The sequence below is a fragment of the Crinia signifera genome, chromosome 2, assembly GCF_055691185.1.
Source record: "Crinia signifera chromosome 2, ASM5569118v1, whole genome shotgun sequence".
NCBI lineage: Eukaryota > Metazoa > Chordata > Amphibia > Anura > Myobatrachidae > Crinia > Crinia signifera.
Window position 1 is genome coordinate 264,197,456 of NC_139218.1, and position 25,600 is coordinate 264,223,055.

The 25,600-nt window shown below is 42.8% G+C and overlaps 1 protein-coding gene across 5 annotated transcripts in view; it reads left to right on the forward strand.

The window, feature by feature from the left end:
• AFF3 (ALF transcription elongation factor 3) overlaps positions 1-25,600 on the forward strand; it is a 361,456-nt gene that overhangs the window by 240,924 nt on the left and 94,932 nt on the right. For all 5 annotated transcript variants that reach the window (XM_083168505.1, XM_083168508.1, XM_083168507.1 and 2 more), the window contains 2 exons: positions 14,889-14,925; positions 22,421-22,472. In XM_083168505.1, the coding sequence (XP_083024631.1) occupies positions 14,889-14,925; positions 22,421-22,472 (89 nt within the window). The remainder of the gene's footprint in view (positions 1-14,888; positions 14,926-22,420; positions 22,473-25,600) is intronic.

Consider the following 25,600-nt stretch of genomic DNA (forward strand, 5'->3'; position numbering starts at 1 on the left):
TGTAATTTTTCATTTTCACTGCCCACTTGTATCAAAATTGGTGAAACCCCTGGGGGTTTGAAATGTACACTATACCCCTAGATGAATTCCCTGAGGGGTGTACTTTGCAAAATGGGGTGACTTGTGGGGGGGTTCCACTGTATTGGTGCAACATAGCACCCACCATTCATTCCACCAAAATCTGTGCTGCAAAATCCAAAAATCACTCCTTCCCTTCTGAGTCCTGCCATGCACCCAACTGGTATTTTTTGGTCACATGTGAGGCATTGCCGTACTCGGGAGAAATTGGGGCACAGATTTTGGGGTGCTTTTTCTCCTTCATACCTTCTGAAAATGAAAAATTTTGAGCCAGAACTGCATTTTTGTGTAAAAAAATGTAATTTTTCATTTTCACTGCCCAGTTGTATCAAAATTGGTGAAACCCCTGGGGGTTTGAAATGTACACTATACCCCTAGATTAATTCCCTGAGGGGTGTAGTTTGCAAAATGGGGTCACTTGTGGGGGGGTTCCACTGTATTGGTGCTTGGGGGGTCTTGCTAATGCGACATAGCACCCACCAAAATTCCACCAGAATCTGAGCTGCAAAATCCAAAAATCACTCCTTCCCTTCTGAGTCCTGCCATGCACCCAAATGGTATTTTTTGGTCACATGTGAGGCATTGCCGTACTCGGGAGAAATTGGGGCACAGATTTTGGGGTGCTTTTTCTCCTTCATACCTTCTGAAAATGAAAAATTTTGAGCCAGAACTGCATTTTTGTGTAAAAAATGTAATTTTTCATTTTCACTGCCCACTTGTATCAAAATTGGTGAAACCCCTGGGGGTTTGAAATGTACACTATACACCTAGATGAATTCCCTGAGGGGTGTAGTTTGCAAAATGGGGTCACTTGTGGGGGGGTTCCACTGTATTGGTGCTTGGGGGGTCTTGCTAATGCGACATAGCACCCACCAAAATTCCACCAGAATCTGAGCTGCAAAATCCAAAAATCACTCCTTCCCTTCTGAGTCCTGCCATGCACCCAACTGGTATTTTTTGGTCACATGTGAGGCATTGCCGTACTCGGGAGAAATTGGGGCACATATTTTGGGGTGCTTTTTCTCCTTCATACCTTCTGAAAATGAAAAATTTTGAGCCAGAACTGCATTTTTGTGTAAAAAATGTAATTTTTCATTTTCACTGCCCACTTGTATCAAAATTGGTGAAACCCCTGGGAGTTTGAAATGTACACTATACCCCTAGATGAATTCCCTGAGGGGTGTACTTTGCAAAATGGGCAGACTTGTGGGGGGTTCCACTGTATTGGTGCAACATAGCACCCACCATTCATTCCACCAAAATCTGTGCTGCAAAATCCAAAAATCACTCCTTCCCTTCTGAGTCCTGCCATGCACCCAACTGGTATTTTTTGGTCACATGTGAGGCATTGCCGTACTCGGGAGAAATTGGGGCACAGATTTTGGGGTGCTTTTTCTCCTTCATACCTTCTGAAAATGAAAAATTTTGAGCCAGAACTGCATTTTTGTGTAAAAAAATGTAATTTTTCATTTTCACTGCCCAGTTGTATCAAAATTGGTGAAACCCCTGGGGGTTTGAAATGTACACTATACCCCTAGATGAATTCCCTGAGGGGTGTAGTTTGCAAAATGGGGTCACTTGTGGGGGGGTTCCACTGTATTGGTGCTTGGGGGGTCTTGCTAATGCGACATAGCACCCACCAAAATTCCACCAGAATCTGAGCTGCAAAATCCAAAAATCACTCCTTCCCTTCTGAGTCCTGCCATGCACCCAAATGATATTTTTTGGTCACATGTGAGGCATTGCCGTACTCGGGAGAAATTGGGGCACAGATTTTGGGGTGCTTTTTCTCCTTTATACCTTCTGAAAATGAAAAATTTTGAGCCAGAACTGCATTTTTGTGTAAAAAATGTAATTTTTCATTTTCACTGCCCACTTGTATCAAAATTGGTGAAACCCCTGGGGGTTTGAAATGTACACTATACCCCTAGATGAATTCCCTGAGGGGTGTAGTTTGCAAAATGGGGTCACTTGTGGGGGGGTTCCACTGTATTGGTGCTTGGGGGGTCTTGCTAATGCGACATAGCACCCACCAAAATTCCACCAGAATCTGAGCTGCAAAATCCAAAAATCACTCCTTCCCTTCTGAGTCCTGCCATGCACCCAACTGGTATTTTTTGGTCACATGTGAGGCATTGCCGTACTCGGGAGAAATTGGGGCACATATTTTGGGGTGCTTTTTCTCCTTCATACCTTCTGAAAATGAAAAATTTTGAGCCAGAACTGCATTTTTGTGTAAAAAAATGTAATTTTTCATTTTCACTGCCCACTTGTATCAAAATTGGTGAAACCCCTGGGGGTTTGAAATGTACACTATACCCCTAGATGAATTCCCTGAGGGGTGTACTTTGCAAAATGGGGTGACTTGTGGGGGGGTTCCTAACTTTTAGCATCTTATGGTGCCTAGAAACCTACATGGTGCCTAAAAAATAATCTCATAAAAAGGAGGCTCCAAAATCAAGTAGGTGCTCCTTCTATTATGAAGCCTGTGGTTTGGTCAACGTGCACACTAGGGCCACATATAGGATATTTATGAAAACAAAAGAATTGGGGGAATCAATTTTTAGTCACATTTCTCTAGTAAAATGTACTGTGTTCCTTAGAAAAATGTATTAAAATTGCAAATCTGCAAAAAAAATGAAATTTTGAAATTTCACCTACACTTTGTTTTAATTCCTGTGAAACACCTAAAGGGTTAACAAACTTCCAAAATGCTGTTTTGAATACTGTGAGGGGTGCAGTTTTTGAAATGGCATCATTTATGGGGGTGTCTCACATACAAGTCCCTCAAAGTCACATCAGAACTGAACTGGTCCCTAAAAAAATCAGTGTTTGAAATTTTCTTGAAAATTTGAGAATTTGCTATTCATATTGTAAGCCTCCTAGTGTCCAAAAAAATTAAAAGGAAGTTGAAATAATGATGGAAACATAAAGTAGACATATGGTCTATGTTAGTTATTAACTATTTTGAGTGGTATGATTATTTGTCTCACAAGCAGAAAATTTAACATTTTGCAAATTGCTAAATTTTCCATTTTTTTACGACATTTTGGTATTTTTCACAAAAAAACACAGACTGTATCGACCCAAATTTACCACTAATTTGAAGTACAATGTGTCACGAAAAAACAATCTCAAAATCACTGGGATAAGTAAAAGCAAAAAAAAGTTATCCCCACTTAAGTGAGACATGTCAGATTTGAAAAAAAAGGGATCTGTCAGGAACGCAAAAACTGGCTCTGTCAGGAAGGGGTTAATGTTTACGCAACTGAACATCTATTTAATTTTTATCAGTAGCAAAAATATAGTACTATGGATTGTTTAGGGCCACAAACCGGTATTTTGCCTAGGGCCTCATGAGTTCTAAATCCACCTCTGCCTGTATCTCTTCTCACTTGTGTTCATTCATCTCTACCAAGGACACCCTGACCCCTCTGCTTCCCTACATCTTTGCTGTATTGTGTTCTAAGAATTGTGCTGCTTTGTTACCTGTGCTCTGTTTTAGTTTTTCAGTTGCTGTTCGGTTTAGTTCTGTGTACCTTGTATTGTTGTAATGTGTGCCATATGTACGGCGCTGCAAACCGCTTGTAGCGACTTATAAATAAAATGTAATAATAATTATAATACAGTTATATCCTTATGACATGCTTAGTGTGCAAACATATAATCAGCATTGTGCTGGAAATGTACTGTACATTCATTTCTTTTGCAGTTTCCCAAATTACTGTAGGTTACATATCACTGCATTCCTATTACTTTACCTGCAAAATGAATGGTTTCGTTCAGCGCTGTTTAGAATAGTCACTCCTTGGGCTCCGAGGCTGGGCACCTGTAGAAAGATACTGTATGTTCCTTACAGTCCTTTATGCCATTGATTGGTTATATTGTACATTTATTGTATACAGCTGCTGGCAGGGATTTTACTTTAGTGAAGACATCTACACTGAAGACAGTTGTACTTTTTTTTTACATATGTTTATAGCATTCATTAGCAATTTCAGCTACAGCATATTATGTTCTAAAAGACAGTACAATGCTCGTACGTTCTGACTGTACAACTGTCTGAACAAAAGGTTACATTGGGTTCATAGGAAAACCAATATTTATTATTTATATGCTTCATTTACTTATTTATTTGGCTAAGGAAGAAAATACAATTACTGTGTTTACTTTCCACTCCAGTGTTGCATTATCATATTTCAAGTCATTGTTTTAGACATGTAATCACATCTGAAACTCTTTCTGAGATCTTGAAATGATCATTAGTTTGGCACTAATGTAATCTGCAGTAAGTTATTTCCAGAAAGAAACCGATCTTCATAATAAACACTGGCGTGCCATTAACGTCCATTCAGATGAAGGTTCTTAGCTCCTCGGTTTGCTGTTGATATACTGTGGTTATTATTTCCTTACATTGTTTACACAATACACTGAGCTACATGTATCACAGCTTTGTACGCTGGATTCTTTGCTTTTATTTTATAGGAAGTGGAAAGAGGACTAATGGGGTCTACACACGTAACGATTCCCAGGCATTTTTGTAAGCAATCTCAGTAGATCGCTTAGTAAATGCCCCTACTTCTCTCCGTGTGTAGGAGCATAGCGATAGCTTTAGATTGTAATATCTGGCGGGCAGGGCCCTTTTTCTTCTTGTACTTTTCTTTCTCTCTTTCATACCGTCCTTTCTCTCCACTGCCTGCAATGGCACCAACCTGCCTCTTATTTATGATGCAGCAATATCTGAAAGCATATCCTGCAATGTATTGTACTGTCAGTATTTGTTTTCATACTGATTCTTTGCAAGATGCTGCAGAATGGGTTACAGTGTGTGTGTGTGTGTGTGTGGGGGGGGGGGGGGGCTCTAATGGTGAGGTGGAACATTAAATCTCCACATTTGCCTTTTACAGTAATTCTCACAGAAAAGCATTGTAGTTTGCAGGGGGATGCCAAAAACCCTACCACATGCCCTGTCTCTGCCTAATGGGGGTAATTAGGTGTCATAGAGAGATGAGTTCCCCCACCTCTGCATCACCACTTTAAGTCCTGCTGCAGAGCCCTTATGGCATCATTTAAATAAATGCTAACAATAATACAATATACATCATTCACTAAGCTTGTATATGAGCAAACATCTCATCCGTGTGTCTAAGAAACACTGCCATCTGCTGGCAGAGAGTGAAACTACATCTCTTTCTTACACATGCACAAACAGAGGCAAGTGTTTGTGCATGTTTGTACATGGTAGTTGACTAGCTTTCAAAGCATTAACTTCGAGCAGGCTTACTAGTATAAATATATGTGATCAGTGGCGTAGCAATGCCTCTGCAGTCAAATCTGTGGATTGGAGGAGTCGAGTCGTGCCGTGCAGCCACCTGTGTCATGAAGATTTGCTGAAAAGATCCCCCAAATCTGGCCACTGCATACGACCACTAGCATATGTCAGGGATGCGCAGCGTGTATAGTGCTACCCAGACGTTCCGGATTCCGGAAGTGCTGGTGCGCTTGTAAGCACTAAACAAGAAGCACCTGGCAATGAGCAAGAAGCCCCTGGCAACAAGCATGTTGGTAAAAATATCTAATTAACGTATGGGGGAAGAGGGACATCAGAAACTTTTTGGGCAGTGGAGCACAACATTTCTAGTTACGCCACTGTTTGGGATTGGACGAAAGACAGACACATTATGCCACACACCAAAATGCCCATGACATATTATGCCACACACCGTAATGCTTATTATACATTATGCCACACACTGTTGCCCATTATACATGATACCACTCACCGTAATGCCCATTATACACATATACTGTGACCCCATACACACATACACACGTCTTCCCTCTTCTCCCACCTGCCAAGTCATGGGGGCATACCGGTGCCAGTTTCTCCCCTTTATCTGTAATCATTGCACAACTTGTCAGCAGGCCCCATGGAACCTGCTGGGCCCTAGGTGACCGTTTTGGTTCTCTAGTGGTTCCGCCTGTAGGTCATTCTGAAATGTACCAGTAACTGCAAAATATTTTCACTGCATTGTACCATATGCCATCTAGAACGGAATGTAAATGGGTAGGACATGCTCAACCTGCCCCTGTAAGCTATCCTAATTGGTAAATATGTGTACATGATCTATATATATATATATATATATATATATATATATATATATATACATATATATATATAGCTAATGTTCCTCACCTCTATGACGTGAGTACCACCACTGACCACTCGATTGACCAAATTATCTTTGTGTGCTAAAAGATGTCATAACAAAATGAAAGCAATTTTTTCAGTGACACTGATCTGTTTCAAACTTGTGGAGAGAGGGGGTGGGGTGGAGAGTGCTTAGGCTAAAAACTGTCACAGTTCAAAGTGAAAGAAAAAACAGTCACAGCTCAAAGTGAAAGTACATTGCTAGTTAAAAAAATAGTCATAGTGGCTTTTTTATATTATCATGTTAAATTGACAAACTCAATTGAGGGTGTATTACCAATCAATGATAATAATAAAATTAGGCATGGAGGGAAGGAGGATGTTGTGGCAAGGATCGTCCCACCCCATAAATTTGCCCCTATGTAAGTTACTTGGCTTTTGACATCAAAGGGACTGATGTGAATGTGAAAATGACTGATGTGAATGATATATATATATATATTTTTTTAAGCATTGCAGAATGTGTACATGTGTACAGATTATATAAATAATGTAATAAATCTAAGCCCCAACGATATCAAGGAGTGCTCACTTCCACATGTTGTGTGCAGTACTGTAAGGAGGGTGCACACAATGGAGTAAAGGAGTGTGATAAACAGCAAGCCAATCAGCTCATTCTTGCTATGTTACAGGCTGGTTTTGAAAAAAATGACAGGAAGGAGCTGATTGGCTGGCTGTTTATCACTCTCCATGTATCACTTTTTGAAGCTTGATACATCTAGCCCAGAGGTGGGCAACAGGCGGCCCGAGACGCTTATGTGTGGCCCGCCGCACAGACCTTTATTACTAGGACAAGTGGCCCGCCTAGCATAAGCCGCTTGTCATTTTACCAGAAGATTTTGCGCCGCGCACGGCATTACTGGGAGCGTGGGAGGGCACGCGGTGACGCGGCAGCCGCCTCCACGCCATTGGTTGGTGCGGCTGCCGCGTCACTGCGTCCCCTCCCACAGCCCAGCAATGATGTGCAGGGCGGGAGCTCTCGGGTTTTGGTGGGCACAAGCAGCTACCGTGCAGATACGCAGCTAGTTCTCTCTCCAGGCTTCCCCCTCTCTCAGGCACCGGAAAATATAACAGTAATTAAAAGTACGGACCAATTATTTAATGTGCATTGTGTGCATATGAAATATATATATATATATATATATATACACACACACACACATACACACACACACACACACACACATACATGTGTAACTGTGTGTGTGTGTGTATACACACACACACACACACACACATACATGTGTAACTGTGTGTGTGTGTGTGTGTGTGTGTGTGTATATAAATGTGTGTGTGTATATATATATATATATATATATATATATATATACACACACATGTAACACTATGTGTGTGTGGGAATATGTGTATATATATATATATATGCGTCCCCTCCAGTCTCTGTCCCTGCATCCTTCCTGGTCCCTGTCCCTGCGTCCTCCCCGGTCCAACCTCCCCCAGCCCCTGTTCCTGTGTCCCTCTGGCCCCTGAATCCCCCCAGTCCCTGCATCCTCCCTGGTCCCCCTCCCTGTCTTGTCTTCAACCCCTATGCCCATATGCTGTATAACATGATGAAAAATCCTTCATTCACTAATGTGTTTGGTCCGGCACTCACTTCCACAGTGTAGTAGTGCTGCGGTGCCTTCCTCAGGATTCAAGGTCCAATATGTAGCGTGAGAATAAGGGCGGCACTCTCCAGACTTCTTTGATGCAAATTAAAAAGCCTTTATTGTCCGACAGCGTTTCGGGCTGACACCCGTTTTCAAGGACATACGACATTGTATGTCCTTGAAAACGGGTGTCAGCCCGAAACGCCGTTGGACAATAAAGGCTTTTTAATTTGCATCAAAGAAGTCTGGAGAGTGCCGCCCTTATTCTCACGATAGATAGATAGATAGATACACAAGATATTTTGTGTGCGGCCCTCGAATATTTACCGGAAGTGTTAAGCGGCCCCCCAGCCAAAATAGTTGCCCACCCCTGATCTAGCCCCTAGTCTCCTGTTAAATGCCTCACATAGACAAAATATAGAGGTCAGATTAGTTCAGCCACTCTATGGGATTTATTGAGACCTGGAAGCATATCTGTTTTTTTTTTTTTTGTGTGCCTATTACTGCGAACTCCGATATTTAGAAATGCACTCAATATCTGAGCCGGCAATGGCAATGCGCAGAACCATCGCTATGGCCTGTACAGGCAGAGCGATCCGTGCTTAATTTCTAAGCTATCTAGTTGAATCTAGTCAGATTGCTAAAACTAGGCAAAAATTGCTACGTGTGTTGGAAACATAACTCTCCCTGAACATGGTACATTTGTCCCACCTGCATGAAATAGGTTCTTTTCCATTTGATAAAAAAGCGGGTTAGTGATCAGGTCTGTTTAACCACCTATCATACCTCCCATCTGTCGCGATTTTAGCGGGACAGTCCCGATTATCAGGGCCTGTCCTGCTGTCCCACCCGTGGCCGGCAGTGTCCCACGGTGAGGGGGGGCTGTTGGGAGTCCCCCCTGTTGGGAGTCCCCCCTGTCGGCTGCTAAGCAGCGGGGAATAAACGCTGTGGGCATGCCCACAGCGTCTATTCCCACAGCCAGGGGACTGGGGGCATGGCTAGAGGCTCACAGAGCCTCTGGGTCATGCCCCCATAGCGACAAAATGGGGCGTGGCCTCGCGGAAGAGCTGCAAGTATAGGCCACTCCCCTGGAATTAGGCCATGCCCCGAAAATTTCGACGCACCTGCGGCGCGCATCAACTGTGTCCCGCCTCCGGCTCCTTCAAAGTTGGGAGGTATCTTTCGACACATATTATACAAGTAATCACTAGGTTCTCCGGTTATGCCATCTGTGTCTTTCTATCAAGATGATTCATTATTAGTCGAATCAATGGGGTTCTGCTCTAAACTTGATGCTGACATCATACAATTAAGTTACATCCCATTTCTGACACATTAAGAGCTTTTTAGGTAAAACCATTGTTCCCAAGTAATCAGTGCAGCCTCCCTTGTTTAGAGCATATGAAGTGTAGTGTTAGAAGTAATCCTTTCTTACATTATTCTCATCTGTGGTCCTCAGTGGGTAACCTATAGCTATATGTAAATAAAGGACAGTACTAATATCTTATCTGATGTTGCTAAGCAACGCACCAGTGCCAAGTCATCACAAAGGTATCTGCTTTATCCTTAGGAGGTACATATTACTTTACAATTGTGTTAAATTAGTTCTGCTATGGATTTTCCAGTTCTTCCTAATATAGTTATTGATTGAGGTTTTCACCATTAGCTTACTAGGAAATAAACAGTTACACTATTTATAACACAAACCAGAGTCACATTAGCAGCAATCTCTTATTCCTTTATGGATTGTCATAGTTTAGTTACTGTAAACAGCAGCATAGTGGTCATTAGAGAACTCACAGTTAAAGAATCCCACAGAGTTGGCTGGAGGAGTGTCTGTATTTACGGTGCTTGCAAGCCTTTAGGTTATGCTGCTCTATTTGTAGAAAATAGTTTTCTGTCTCTGTAAAGGTGGCCATGCATGGTACAATGGGGCAGATGTATTAAGCCTAGGGTAGAGATTAACTGGAGATAATGTGGAAGGAGATAAAGAACCAGCCACAATCAGCTGTGTTTGAACTATGACAGTTGGGAGTTGATTGGCTGGTGCGTTATCTCCTTCCAATTTATCTCTTCTCCAGGCTTAATACATCTGCCCCAATATTCCTGTGCGTTTTGAAGTAGATTGCATCGCATTGCACACGATCAAATCGCATGCAATTTGCATGATCAGGACCTAGTTCAAAAAGCACGGGCTGGTTGTCAGTGCCGGTGCAAGGCAAGGGGAGGGACACGCTCCAGTGTAGAGGGGGTGCAGGTAAAAGCCGCGACAGGCCGCCGCAGCGTTCCAGAGGGGGGTTTGTTGGCAGGGGGTGTCGGGTGATGCGCCGTGTGATGCGGCCGGCGTGTCATTTCCCGGGTGGGGGAGGGAGCGGGTGATGTGGCGACCGCCGCTAAGTATCTCCAGGGGTAGGGAGGATGCGGCAGCCGCCTAGTCAATCCGGAGGGGGCGAGTTGCAGCGGCCACCAGTGCCACTCACCTCCGTGAGGGGGTGATACTGCTGCAAACTTGCTCCCGCCAGTGGCCGGCGCCCTAGGCAAATGCCGAGAGCTGGCTAGTGGTGGCGCCGGTCCTGCTGGTTGTACTTAAAACAGGTGATGGCTGTGCAACTTCTAAGACGCCACCTTCACACTTTCACTTTAGGGGCTAGAAAGTGAGTATTGCTGGCATTAATTGGAAGTTTTGCCTAGGTGCTGAGAAGCCTTACTCTGACCCTGGGAGGAAGGCTTCTATGATGGTCATATTAATGTTGGTCTGATGTTGGACTGCTAGCAGTCAATTAATAGAATTGTGGAATATAAAGAAATAAGCAGTCTGTGCCTGTGCATGTATTATATTAATATTAATAAAGTACACTCTAGCAAAAGTGTGGCATTGTTAACCAAATTCTTTGTAAATAAAAAGGAGTTTGCTGCAGCCGACATCTTGGTGATTTCAGCTGTGCATGTGGTCCAGCACCTACAGAGATAGTATTAACTGTTCTATGTGCGATTTAAAGTCTGATCTGTGAGTGAAACAATGACTACTGAATTACAACACATTTATATATTTTTAAATGAGATTGTAAATGCCAAAGGCATTTTTTCTCATTTAAAACCATTAAATCCATCATTAAGCCTTTCAGCAAACAGCAATTTAATTTAATGATGTCTTCCATTACTGACACAAGTACTTGACAGTGATAATATTGCTGTATATGTAGCTGCAATAAATTGTGCTGAGGTAAGCTCTTATTACAGTCATTGGTAACTATGTCAATATGAATGGAATGTGTAATTACAATCAGCAGTCCCTATTCCGATAATTGATTTCTTTATTTTTTTAGATGAAAAACAGGAAGAAAAATCTGTGTGCTCAATAAACACTAAAAGGAATATTTACTAAAAGCCACCGATTATCCGTATTTTTAAAACAGCAATAATTATTTTGTACTTAACAGCATTGCTGTTTCAAACTGCAGGAAAAACACAGATAATCGCTGCCATTTAGTAAATAAACACTTAAGGGGTAAAGCCAAATTATTTTTGACAGCATTATGTAAATCACATTTTTACGTGGATAGAATACAAATCTTGCAATGGGCCTAATTCAGACCTGTTGGCAAGGCAAGTGGCGTAACAATAGCCCCGCAGACCCCGCGGGCGTGAGGAGGTGCTGAGTTAATTGTGGACACCGGGGGTCTGCGGGGCTATCGATATGCTGCACTGCTCAGGAGTCAGGACCACTCTGCCGTACCCCTCAAATGTGCTGCCGCCGCTAGGATCTGCAATTCTCCTTGTCTACGGTCCCAGCACTCCTCCTGGCTGCTGCTAATAAAAATGACCATCACAAAATGGCTGCCCCCTTACAACAGACACTTTTTGAGGATGCTAGAGGAGGCTGTGGCCTCCTCTAGCATACCTCAAAAATTGTCAAAAATTGTCAGCCACTTTGTGATGGTCATTTTCATTAGCAGGAGCCAGGAGGAGTGCCAGGACCGTAGGAAAGGAGATTTGCTGGTCACGGCGGCACATTTGTGGGGTAAGGCAGGGTTGGGGGAAGATTTATTTCATGGGGGCCTTTCTGTAATTTCCAGCGGGGGGGTGGGGGGGGGGGAGCATTTTATAGTTACGCCACTGAGCAAGGTTGCAATTTTTGCAAGTGGACAAAATCATGTTGCACTGCAGTTGGGGCAAATGTAAAATTTGCAGAGAGAGTCTGCTCCTCGCCGCAGTGAAGCTAGCGCATATGTATTAACATATGCGCCTAGCAACGCAAAGCGGTGACTGAGGCCCCCGCGATACCTCCTATGTGGTGTGTGTGGGGTGGGGTCTCCATCACATCCCCAGCTCAGCGGCTGTCCCCGGTGCCTCCTCCCCCCTGCAACCAAAAGAACATACAGCTGTGACATGCTGCTAGGGGGAGGAGGAGTTTGATGGAGGATGGGGTCGGCATCTACGTCGGGCAGCGAGCAATGATAGAAGCCCATAGGCTTCTATAGGGTATAGCCATAGGCTTCTATAGGGTATCGCCACGCAAAGGTGGTGATACCCTGCCTGGCGAAGATGGGGTGGCCGGGTATTGGTACATTTGAAAATGCGATAAAACCCCAAAAATGGGGGTTTTGCAGCATTTTTCCCTTAGTATATCTCGCCCTTAAAGCGCATACACACTAGACGATGTATGCACTAAAAGACATTGGTGAACAATTTCCCTTGAACTTCACCAGTGTCCTAGAGGAAACATGTGGTGCATATACACTGAACTATTTGACAAAAGACAAATGACAAACAACTAGCTAGATGCTATAGCTTTTTTTGGAAACACAAATTGAGCTGCCTGCACCGTCAACGAATAACCTTGATGAACAATCCGTGGGACCATGCATTGTCATTCGTAGCATATAGACTGACTGATATTTTTACCAATATCATTCAGAAGGGCCGAAATAAACGATATTGGTTGACAAATCATACAGTGTGTACACATATTTAGATTTGGGTGGGGTGTGTTCAAACTGAAATCTAAATTGCAGTGTAATACCCCTCTTACACCAACCCTAGTAACTGGGTTTTTGAACGGGAGTGCACACCGGGTTTGCAGGCAGTGTAAACACTCTGACCAAGGATTTCAACCCGGCCAATGTTCTGGGTTCAACATGGGTACAACCCGGATTGTGGTAAAGTGTAAACGGATTCACTGCAATGGAAAAGCTGGCGCTGGGAGATGCAGTCATCTCTTAGCACCAGCTCAGGCCCCGCCTCCGGTAAAGTCATGTAAAAGGGGTCAAAATCCATGCTTTTAGGTGTAAAAGGGGTACATAATTAAAGCAGCCAGTATTTACCCAGCACAGAAACAAAATAACTCACCCAGATCTAACTCGTTACATTTTCCCCACCTGCAGTGCAGCATGGTTTTGTCCATCTGCAAAAATTGCGGCCTTGCCAACAGATCTGAATCAGGCCCAATGTATCAACTTGCATTTTGCAATAGTGGAAAAAGATTTTATTTTTTTGTTAGACATGGTTCTAATCAGGGGTGGCTTGTACCTTACAGTAGGAGGGGGCTGCCTGTGGCCATGATGCGGGCACACACAATGTTTCGGCAGCAGCCCATAGATTTAAAATCCCAATCCTGGCGCCTGTTCAATACAAATGACAGGCAGCGGGACCGGCGAATGTGCAGTACCTGTGCAGAAATCTGCAATGACTACATCCGGGTGCCAGAGGACTCGCCGGAAGTCGGGATTCCGACAGTCATTACCCCAAAGTCGGAATCCCGACTGCTAAAAGCCTGACACATGGGCAGCGGGTATTCTCCCTCGTGGTGGTCCACGACCCCCATAGAGGGAGAATAAAGTAGGTGGCGATCTCAGCGAGCCACTGTGCCCGCAAGGGGCTTCGTTGCACCCCCCCTGCTGTCTAAGTCCGGGCAGTTGGGATTCCGACGTCGGGCTAATGCCTGTCGGAATCCCGACTGTCAGGGTGTTATACCACACCAACTACATCCAATATAAAAATAAACCTAGAAACTGTTCAAAGGGCAAAAACAAAATTATATAGATAGATAGATACTGTGTGTATATATATATATATATATATATATATATATATATATACAGTGGTCGAAGTGGAAATTTTGAAGTGGGGGTATGGAAATTTTGAAGTGGGGGTATGGAAAAGTAAAGAGTGAATATAGTGCGCACCTTCGAACACCCCCCTGTCCATCAACGTCCTCTGCCAGACTGCCCCGTTGTACAGGGGTATTACAAAAGCACAATATGCGCTGCTGAGTGATCAGAGAGCATCCAGATTAAAGTGGCGGTATGGCATACCCCCGTATACCGCCCCACTTCGACCACTGTATATATATATATATATATATATATATGATTTGGGCGAGGGCCCGGCACTCCACCTATGTATCAATAATCTAGGTGCCTTCCACAATAGATAATGTAGGTTCCAGTGTACCAGGGTACAGGACGGCCCTCACAGGACTTCTTAAATGCAATAAACTGCAGACCACACTACAGCAGGGTTGCCGACTTTTTCTGTCTCCTCTCCGGGAGAAGCCCGGAGAGGAGACTTCCAGCTGCAGTTCGGGGGGCAGGGCTTGAGCTTTACATCATTGAGCCCCGCCCCCATGATGGTAAAAAACCCAATTCACGGATCTCCGTGGGGGCGGGGCTAAAATGATGCGATTTTCGCTCCGCCCCCTCCTCTGAGACCCGCGGATTGACGGATTTCAATCCAAAGGTATGGGGAAGACGCCGCAATCGGGGGGTGGCGTGGGGGTCCCCCGGAATCCGGGAGGGTTGCCCACCTTTCCGGAGGGGCGGGAGGAGCACCCGATTTTCGGGATCCTCCCGGTAATTCCGGGAGGGTCGGCAGCCCTGCACTACAGTTAGATGCTAACGTTTCGATAATTTAATATCGTTATCAAAAATATATATATATATATTTAAAAAAATACATTAATGTAATGTGTGTATTTTATCTTGCAGGATATTCAACACAGCAACATAGGATTTGGAAGTCAAAGTAAGAATCTTTTTTATATACATATTAAATTGCATAAACAGTGTAAAAAACAAATTTATGGCAATATCTAAGGATAGAGACAGGGTTATTAAGGTTTTTAGTGCATGGTTGTAGGATTTATAGCATGGATTAGATACTATAATTAATTTTTTTCAATCACTGGCATCATTTACTGGAGAAGTGACCCTGGGTATAGACCATGCTCTGGATTATCTCTCTCTGTCCACTGGTCCTGAGTTATGCCTGTTATAGGTCATCCTAGTTACATTTAAGAATACTATTAACAAAAAATGAGTAAATATCAGTTCAGTTAAAGCAGCATATTAATACTGTACTATACTGTGCCCCCTATCCTAAATATGGTGTGTGTCAACATTCACCTGTACGTATCATCTCATAGTCCAGCAGCATGGCAGGATCCATCCTGTCCCCCTTTGCCAGTGGTGCAAGTAGAAAAAACGACTTAGTGGTACCGACCTATTCTCAGGTCATAAACACAGTGGGGCAGGGGTACTTAGTGAAAAGTGGAGACATAAACTACTAACCAATCAGCTCCTGTTGTTTATGAAATGCATCCTGTAACATGGCAATTGCTACTTTATCTCCCTCCACTTGTTAACACTCTCCCAGGCTTACTACAGATCTGCCCCTACAATATACGAGTTGTGTGCGGGTTAAAACACAAACTGCAAATCCATTCCCACACCCCACCACTAATATTATTTATTTATTTATTAACAGTTTCGTATATAGCGCATACATATTCCGCAGAGCTTTACAGAGAATATTTGAACATTCACATCAGTCCCTGACCCTCGACCTCAGTGCTGTGAGGCAGTAATGCTAACCATTACACCATCCGTACTGCCCCATATGACATATGGTATGATTCTGCATTTACATATATCATAGCCATTTACTTTAAATCGGAATATACTGTAATAGGTGGTTTCATTTATGCTAATCCTAACACCTGTTAGATTGCATTACATAGTGAGTTAATAAATCCAGGCACTAACCCCTCTGCTAGACTCACAGTGGTTCTCAAACTCCGTTATCAGGAACCAACACAGGTCACACATTCCATGTCACCTAACTGGGCACAGGTGTATGACCAAATGTCTGTCACATTTCAAAGATCCACAGGTGACCTGGAAAACATGAACTGTGAGCCAATTTAGATTTGCTTGCTGGGATGCGAATTCGCAGACCGATTATCGGACAACCGCGCATGCACACGGTATGCGGTGCACACCCAAGAGTCGTCTGTGTGATTGACAGTCGGTGGCAATTTGTGGGTGGAACCTGGCCATAAAGAGAGTGGGCCACTGAAGTGTAGACTTACTTGGCATCTGCGAACAGGGTAGGGATGGCCATCGTTGCCATTGCCATCGCTGGCAATAATGCAACTGGCCATCGATAGTGCTGAACTATGCAATGGATGACCATCAATGTTTTTACCTATCGATGGTCATCCATTGTGTTTGCCTGATTGGCCTCTGGGCCAATCAAAACATGGGGGTTGGGCTTTTACGGGTGTTGGGGTGGCGCGTGCCCTGTGTACATGGACGGGATTTCAAACATGCAGGGTGGCGTTTACATGATCACTGGGCTCCGAACACTTGCAGCCCAGCGATTAGGTCTGAATTGGGCCCTGTGTGGGGTACTGTGGATCAAGTTGGAAATCATTATACTAGAGGATCATACTGTTGCCTTTGTAGATTCCCATTAGATGCATCAATATGACATCAACCATGGTCACTTGAATTCCACATCAGGATGTGGACCCCAAGTTTTCCGATACCATCCCTTTACATTGTGTACAGAGGTGTCTATAATATACAAGGCCTATGAGAAAAAGTTTCAGCTTCTTATGTAACTTTTGTAAAAAAAACTTCTCTGGTAAACAACAATAAAGAACCAGCAGAATGAGCTATTATTCCCTTGGATGAAGATGCAGTTTTACTTTCTGAGGATATTAAAAACTGAGGAGAGATATAAGAGCTCCATCCATAACACGTTCACATTTTAAGGCCAATTTAAAGTTTGTTTATGTGTAACGTTAAAATGGGAATTTAGCTGTAAATATAAAGACCTTTTATGCTATGTTGATATAATGACTAATTTAGAATTCAGCCTGTTGTAACGCTGGATTTATAACTGGGGCAGTAATTTCATGTAGTCGATCATTAACATGCTATGTGGACTATGTACTGATTCATTTTGTTTCATAAAAAGATACAGATTTAAAATTTTGATTGAAAATGGAATAAAACAACCAACCTTATAAAGTAATGTCAAGCAACATCAGAAATTAATCTTCCTGGCTTTGTCTTTTCTTTTCTTCATGGAAGAACAGTGCAGGCACGTTAAGTAATAACTGTTATGCCATGTTTTAGAAGTTTGATGGTTTGTTTACTAATACCCCTTTTACATTGCCGCAAAAACCTTTCCCTCGTGGACCCAGGTCAATGGCGGTGTAAAAGGGGATAACCCGTGTCCCTTTACACGGGACTTCAACCCAGGTCCTGATCAGGGTAGAGCATGGGCAGGACCTGGGTATAGGGCAGTGTAAATGGGTGCACCAGGTCACCGTTTACAGCAGTGGGGGAAGCCCAACCTCAGGACCGCCACATTTTTAGCATGTTTCATTTCACTGATCCTCCAACAGTTCGCAAATCATTGATGGCCAATGGAAAAGCTGTAATTTAAACCTGTCAATAAACTCTTTAGCCTCAAATCGGATGCATTTTTCAGAATCAAACGTATCCTGTGGTCTGGAGTTTAAGCATTCAAATTCAAAATACCTAAACTGCATTCAGTTCAAGGCAGCTGCTTTAGCCCCATCTATATTCCAACGCTGTCCATCAGTAAAGTAAGGATGTCTATAAGGAAGATAATCTTTCTGAGATGCCACCTCCGCACTTTCACTTGAAGAGGCATTGTGTGTGTGTGTGGGGGGGGGCTAGGTGATTGAAGTTTTTGCCAAAGGTTCCAAGAAGCCCTGACCCTGTGAAAAATGTATTGGAGGCATCGAAAATCATTTGTTCCTTACGCAAATAGACTGTTGGATTGATTAAAACAATGGCCCTGATTTCTTTTGTTTTGGGTTTCCTTTGGGTTCATTTATTTCTTCCCACACTCCAAATTCATACTTGTAGTTTAATTCAGTTATGAACACAGACGACAATTTGTACCACATTGGGCGGTATTCAATGAGCCTGATTCGCCATGTTTTTATGGCGAATTTGTGCTGTTTGGCGAATTTCTGACTAAAACGGTGAATCACCCTATTCAATGACCACATGGTGAATACATTTCAAGGTTTTTTTCACCATGATTCACTGAGTAGCAATCGCTATCTTTTTATGGTGAAGTGGAATGTGAACTTTTAAAATAAAGTGTTTTGTTTTTTACATTTGGTGTCAAAAAATCAGGAATTTTATTCTGAGGAGGGGCATGCTATTTTTATTCATGTGCTGTAAGCACATGAATATATATTTAATTTGAAAAAAATATATATATATTTTTTTTACACAGCAGCCAGCAGGGGGCGCCGGAGCCGATCCGCTCATTACATATTCATATATTCACTGCACCCGATCGTTACGATCGGGTATAGTGAATATACGGTCCCCTGCTGGCACCCCCGGGGGGCAGCCTGTGCTGCCTGGCACCCGGGGAGCCCACCTACCCCCCACAAAGTTCTGGGGCAGGCAGAGAGACTTCCATCTCTTTGCCTGCCACCGTCCTCAGGCTCCCTGCGGCAATCGCCGCAGGAGCTCATATTCGCCAGTCAGGGGCAGCGAGCCCCTGACACGTTGAATACCGAAGCCCGCCGGCTCCGGAACGTGGCCAATGTGCAGCGAATCCTAAAAAGGATTTGCTGCACCTCGCAGGTATTCTCATTGAATACCGCCCATTGAAGGTCCTATTCAAGAGAGCAGATGAACTTGTGTTAGTGATATTGCTGATTAACTAAACATCTCAGTAAGTACTATGCACAACATCTTTCTAAGTAACTGGGGTACAAAAAGAGTGTACATGCTCACAGAAGTTCACAAAACCAATAGGATGGAACTGTTTCTTGTGAACCTGACATGGTACCATGAGGAGGGAATGAAGTAGGCTCCATATCAATATCAACCAAAGGTCTTTATGGCCTTGCACAAATGTAGATATACTGTAGGCTAATGTGTGGAAATGATTATATTTACACATGTATGCAGTCTTAAAATATTTGGTCACACATGAAAGTAATTACAGTCACCTATCTGTTAAAGAGCATCTGTGTCATTGGCTTTTGGTAACATCGCACTGTATGATCCTCCCATACATTCACCTCATGTTTCAAGTGCTGCATTTGCAACAGGAAACCACCACATGTCTAGGGCACCAACTTGATTCCTCTGAACTTAGTCAGAGAACTGCTTCTTGCAAATCTCAAAGGAAAATTTCAGGAGCTTATGATTAGCGGAGCACAAAAGCTTCCAAAAATAGCTCTCTAGACGGTTGCTGGGGCACTATGTAAACCAATGGCAGCACTTTATAGTGAAATAAGCCCTCTGGGTTAGAGAAGGCTGTTTTTACTTCAGCATCTTCAGTCAAAGGAATATGCCAATACCCTTTTGTTAAATCAAAAGTGGTAGCATACTGGCTCTTTGCTAAATTTTCCACTAGCTCATCAACCAATGGTATAGGGTAAGAATCAATGCGAGAAACTTGACTTGACTTAAGTCATTGCAAAATCTTGAAGCACCCGAAGACTTCGGTACTAAGACAGTGGGACTATTCCACTCACTGCTTGATTCCTCTCTGACCCACAGGTGTAGAATCTCCTCCACCTCTTGCTTTACTGCTGCACACTTTGCCTCTGATATGCAATATGGCATTTGTTTAATTACCACCCAGGGTGGACTCACGACTTCATGGTGTGTCAGGGTGAAGTCAAGACATCATCTGTGTCTTTCCTGAAATGGCAGTAAACACATCTTGTTATTGTGCCACTAACTCTACCACCTGCTGTTTCTGACTAGAATTCCTGGTGAGTTCAATGAGTACCTGGCATTCTTGGACCTTTTTTGCCTCCAAAGATGGCTGACTGGCACTTTTCTTTCAAAGTTTTAACAGATTTACAGTATATGGTAGATTTGAATCCTTTTCCTTCTACCCTCCTGATGAAACTTATACCACATCTATGATCTTATATGGGCCCTGCCATTGAGCGTGCATCTTGCTTTCCGAAGTAGGCACAAGTACTAGCATCTTGTCTCCTGGTTTAAAGGACCAGTTGATTGTGGTGATGTCATAACTATGTTTTGGATGCAGCTGAGCCCTTTCCTTATGTTTGTTCAGGAGTGGCGCAATCTGCCTAAAGGTGCCCATAGCATCTAGTACAAAAAGCATACAATGGGCATGCAGCACCATGCTTTTTGTACTAGATCCAATGCAATTTAGTACTAAAAGCACAGGCTGCACAGACTTTTATGTGCTGTGTGATGGTATGTGCATGGGAGCGCGCATCTCATCGCACTGCCCTGTCGCACCGTGTATGGGCACCTTTAGTCAGCCATACAAATGGGGCACAAAAATTAATGATGTAAGGTTCTTGGCATGGTAGTTGTTACCACCCGTCATTTAACAGGTCAGGGTAGATGTGTGCCTCAGCCACAGTCATGTCTACATAGGCTCTCTTTTGTCTCCCATGTGAAATCAGACCATTCTTCTGCAGGCCATTTTAAACGTGTTGCAGTGCACTCAAAAGTGCAAAGGAAAGCCTCAATGTCATCAGCTGGGTTGAGCTTCAGTAATCTCTCCTGATCCTGCCCACCTTTTCTCTGCTCCTTTAACTCCTTATGCAGCAGCTGAATCTGAGCTTGCTGTCTTCAGGCTGAGTTTGTTGCCCCTTTTGCTACATCTAAATCTGTGGTTGCGGCCCCTGAATCTAGATTTAATGTTTAGCAGCTGGATCCTGTTGCCCTCTAGTCAGTTCAGCAAACATTTTCATGAATGGCTCCATATTACCCTTCATTTTCACGAAACAGACTAAGCTTACACCAGTGGTGTAGCTACAAATGTGGAAGACCCCGCAGCGGCTTGGGGGAGCAGCGCCAGCGGGGTTTGCGGTGGGCGCCACTGGCTGAACTGACAGGCGACCCAGTCAGCAGTGAGCGCTAAACTGGTTCCACCCTGTACATATCTAATGAGCAGAGACCCAGTGCAGTGCATATTTAATGAGCGGGTCCCAATTTGGCTGCCAAATGTGACAAGTAATCACATAGATTGGATAGAAGTAAAGTCTTTTTTCTTTATTTGTAGCAGGTAGACCGCATACAAGCTAATAGCTTTGCAGTTCTTCAGTTACAGCATAGCCGGTTTTCCACAGCAAGGATACACACCAATCACCCAGCCTCTTTTAGGCATTAGGAGCAATGACCCCCTGCTCTAGGCAAACATATAGAGGAAATAACAGGTGTGGTTAATCAGCAGGTAGTGATTCACAATACATCTTAAAAAAACAGGGCTGGATCTCTCTAGCCCTGCTGCTGCTGTTCTAATTCCTGGATTGGATCCTCCACATTACCTTCATTTGGAAGTATGCTGTCCCTGTCACAGTATTCTGTGACATAACGTGAACTAAGGCAATACTATGGTTCAGAGAATAATCTAGGGCACTGCTATGGGGCATGACATTAACTGCTGCTGAGAGGTGTCTCTGTAGAACGTTGGCGCAGAGGCTCCTGCAAAATGTTGCAGATGGACCCAGATCCACCACTTGCACACAAGGATGCATCCTTAGGCACACATTAGTCAAACCATCAGACCTCTGAGCAACCCTATGGTTACTCAAAATGTTTGTCAATTCGGATGAACAAGACCGTTTTTGGCCATTTATCGATCACACAGCAGGAATCAGGACAGCGTACACACCTATACAAGAGTGGAAGAACGGCCCAACGATCGTATATATGTGTACCCAGCTTAAGACTACTTCTCACTGACAATAACTGCTTCTTAATCCACACTGCCATTACATGACCATCATGGCACATGCATTATCCAACTCTAAAGGTGCCCATACACTAGTAAGATTTATCTCCAGATATGTCTGGTTGGAACAAAAACATGGTTATGGATGAGTGACAGTTTGTCAGTTTTCCAGCATTTCCAAGCAAATGGTCAACTGTCATGTGCCCTCATCCATAACCATGTTTTTGTTCCAACCAGACAGATCTGCAGATAAATCTGCGTGTGTATGGCCACCATAACATCGGCCAGCTGTACAAACTTCAGCATTCCACCTCTGAATCAAGCCCTACTGTATGTGTCAATTTGTGGCAATATGTGAGACTTTTTGACACAAATTTACTTAAATTAAGGCTGCTTAACATTATGTGATACATTTAAGATAAGCAAAAACCGTTATCATTGTTTTGTTTTTGCTTTTATTGCAATTATTAACTTATGTTTATTCATGTATTTTTTTTTTCTCAAGAGAATGCTGATTTGAAGGTCAGAAGTCCAACACATTGTGCAGCACAAATATCGTAAGTCACACAATTATGGTTTTCATGTGTAATAAACAATGAAAATAATTGAAAAAAAAAAAAATAACTACAGGGAGTTGTGTGTAGGTAGAACTATTGGTGAGTGATTAAACATTTTTAATTTTCATTTAAACAATGAAAACACTTTCCAACAATACATTGCAGACATGGAAACATAAAGAATACACAGTTATACGCAGTTATTCAATAGTTATCCAACCATTCATGTGTACTCTAGCTAGAATAAACCCCAAGGTCAGCTCTGTGTCATTTTGAGGAGCTTTCCTCAATTTTCACAGTACCACGAACACATAATACCAACAATCCTGCACACATATACTTATATTGTCAGATCACCTACACAATTGTGCCATGAGTGCACCAATATAATTTTTACTAGCCAGGTCTTTTCCACTGCTGCAACCTGTATCTCAGTTGAAAAGAGACCTTCAAAAATAACCAGGGTCAGGTACAGTAAACGGGGGACCCAGGTTATCAAACCAGGGCCCTCATAAAATCCTATGGAGAGCTGGCTCACTGGTGCTTAGAGATGGTGTCAAGAGGGAGAAAGGAGTATTATCCTATCCTAATTATCCACTTGTTATACCAGCGATGATACAGTATGTGTTCATTATACAAAGCTACTACCTCTAAGATTATTACCCACCATATTTCCCATGTTGAATGTACCAGAAATGTTTTTTTTTATATTTATTTACCATAGTTATATTTATTATATAAGCACTATATTGATTTAGTTCCCCCTAACTACTAATTATTACTTTTGTTCCCATTTTGACTGCCATTAGTCCCATATTGAATGCTATTTGGGATAGCCATCTGTTTTTTTTTAACATTGTCCTTGACTACAGTATAACCACATTCCATTTATTCTGAAAAGGACCCCCACTGTTTGCACCATGGTTTTAGCTTTGAAAAGGAGCCATCTAGCCATTTGTTTTTGAGTACTTAGACACCATTACTTCAACACTAAGGTGTACACAATGTTGTCTGTTTTTTATTGGAGAGCATGGCTAGTAACTGTCAGTGCAGGTGCAGTGTGATCGTTGATCCACCCACCATTGCGCTAATGCTGGAACTCTGCCTGCCCCACACTGGTACATACCAGCCTGTGCCTTCTGCAGTTTTTCGACACTGATAAACATCCTGCGCAGTTTCTTAAATACAAATTTAAATTCGGAAAACCCACAGTATAATTGGTGACCACCATGTAGACCTCTTTGGACCTGGCAAAATGCAAACATAGCCAAAAACCTAATCCTGGACAAACTACACCACCATGCCAAGTTTGGTGGAGCTAGGTACAAAACTCAGGCCGTGCTTAAGGGACAAACAGGTGGACACACTTTCTCACTTATTATATAGATCAGGTATGCTATCACTGTCTTGGTGGCTAACCGGAGACATCAGTGTGCGTGCATCATACTAGTCATGTACATGTATGGTATATTTCAGTATGTCTTGATATCTCCTGCAGCTGCAAACCTGACACAATTCTTAAATGTTTTTAATGACGAATGTAGAGTGGTACAGGGGTAATATTTTTTATTTATTTTACTACATTGGGCATGCCTCCAATGTCCCAATTTTCAAGGGACAGTACTGTCCCACCTGCCGGCCACAGTATCCCAAGGTGGGGGTCAATTGGAAGTCCCCTTGTCACTCGTTGTTCTACTTAGCAGTGCAGCAGTGAATTGATGCTGTGCGCATGTGCACAGCTTCTATTCACAGCAGATAGCGGGACGGGGGCATTCCAGCAGCTCACAGTGTGCTGGGCATGCCCCCTTGTGATGGCAAACAGGGATGTTGCTCCCAATCGTGGCATTGCTATAAAGCCAAGCCCCCTTTTGCAGAGACCACATACCCCTTTTTTATGAGTGCACGACAAAGCCCAATTCACGTTTTTATATTTCTAAATGTTGGGAGGTATGTAAAAGGGCAATGCTATAATTAGCCGTGCTTTGTTTGTAAGATCATTGCCCTTTTTAATGCTGGGTTTTAGAACTTGCGCTTACTAAATAAAGAGATCTACACAATCCACACAAAGTAAAAAATATAACAATTTAATAAGAGAGTAGCTATAAATAGTGTTGCTTTACTCTGTATCATAATAAGAATAGACTTGCATAATAAAAGTTATAATGTAGTTACAGTATGTGGTTATAATCTAAAAACCTCTATATACTGTAATTAAGGAAAATAAGAACAATTGCAGCTACAGACCATAGCGCTTACTAAATAAACCCCATGGTCTCATCATATTCAGTTTATGTGTACACAAGCAACACAAATGGGGTTGCAGGCAGTAATAACAGAAAACGATGTGAATAACATCACCAATACACTGCTTCAGTATTGAATACAGTAAGAGATTTGTTATTTTTCTAAGCTTAAAATCCGGGTCATAATTCTATGACACAAAATCTACTTACAGTACGATTGTCAAATAGCCAGAGAAGTGTTTCATATAGGTACAGTATAGCAAGCTCAATATCGCACCAATGTATTTTATATTTGTAATGGAATGGTAATGGCCTAGTCACAAACCTAAAGCAAAGTTTGCCCTCATTTTCTTATGGTTAAGTTGTTTTTTTTTGCAAAGATCAGAAAATGTTGAAAGTCAGCCTAGGAGATATTAAGTAATTGGTACCGTATTTGTAATAGGCAAATGTGCTGTATTGCCATCTGGAGAAGCATTCAGGAAGAGGGACCCAATATTTATGTTAATATGATAATGACTGTACTGGCAGTCTGCGGCTCACCCTAAAACTTGCTGCAGAGGCAGCCGCTGCCTGATATTACATCATGTAAATGCATGTGAAGTTAGGCACACTAAATTAACAAACACACAGAAAAGTAAGTTGCATACTAAATTTACACACACACACAGGACAACCAGAAGGCAGGGATACATTATAAGAAAAGCCAGATCCATTCTACAATCATAATAAAACAAAATCAGGGTTGCCGACTTTTAGACAGCCAGCTCTGGAAGTAGGGGACGGGAACGGTGGCTGCGCCACAAAAGGGGCGGAGGCTGAGGCAGAGCTATCAAAGTTAGCATTAGAGTGGGGCCATTGATTATGGATCATTGTGGTCATGACGCT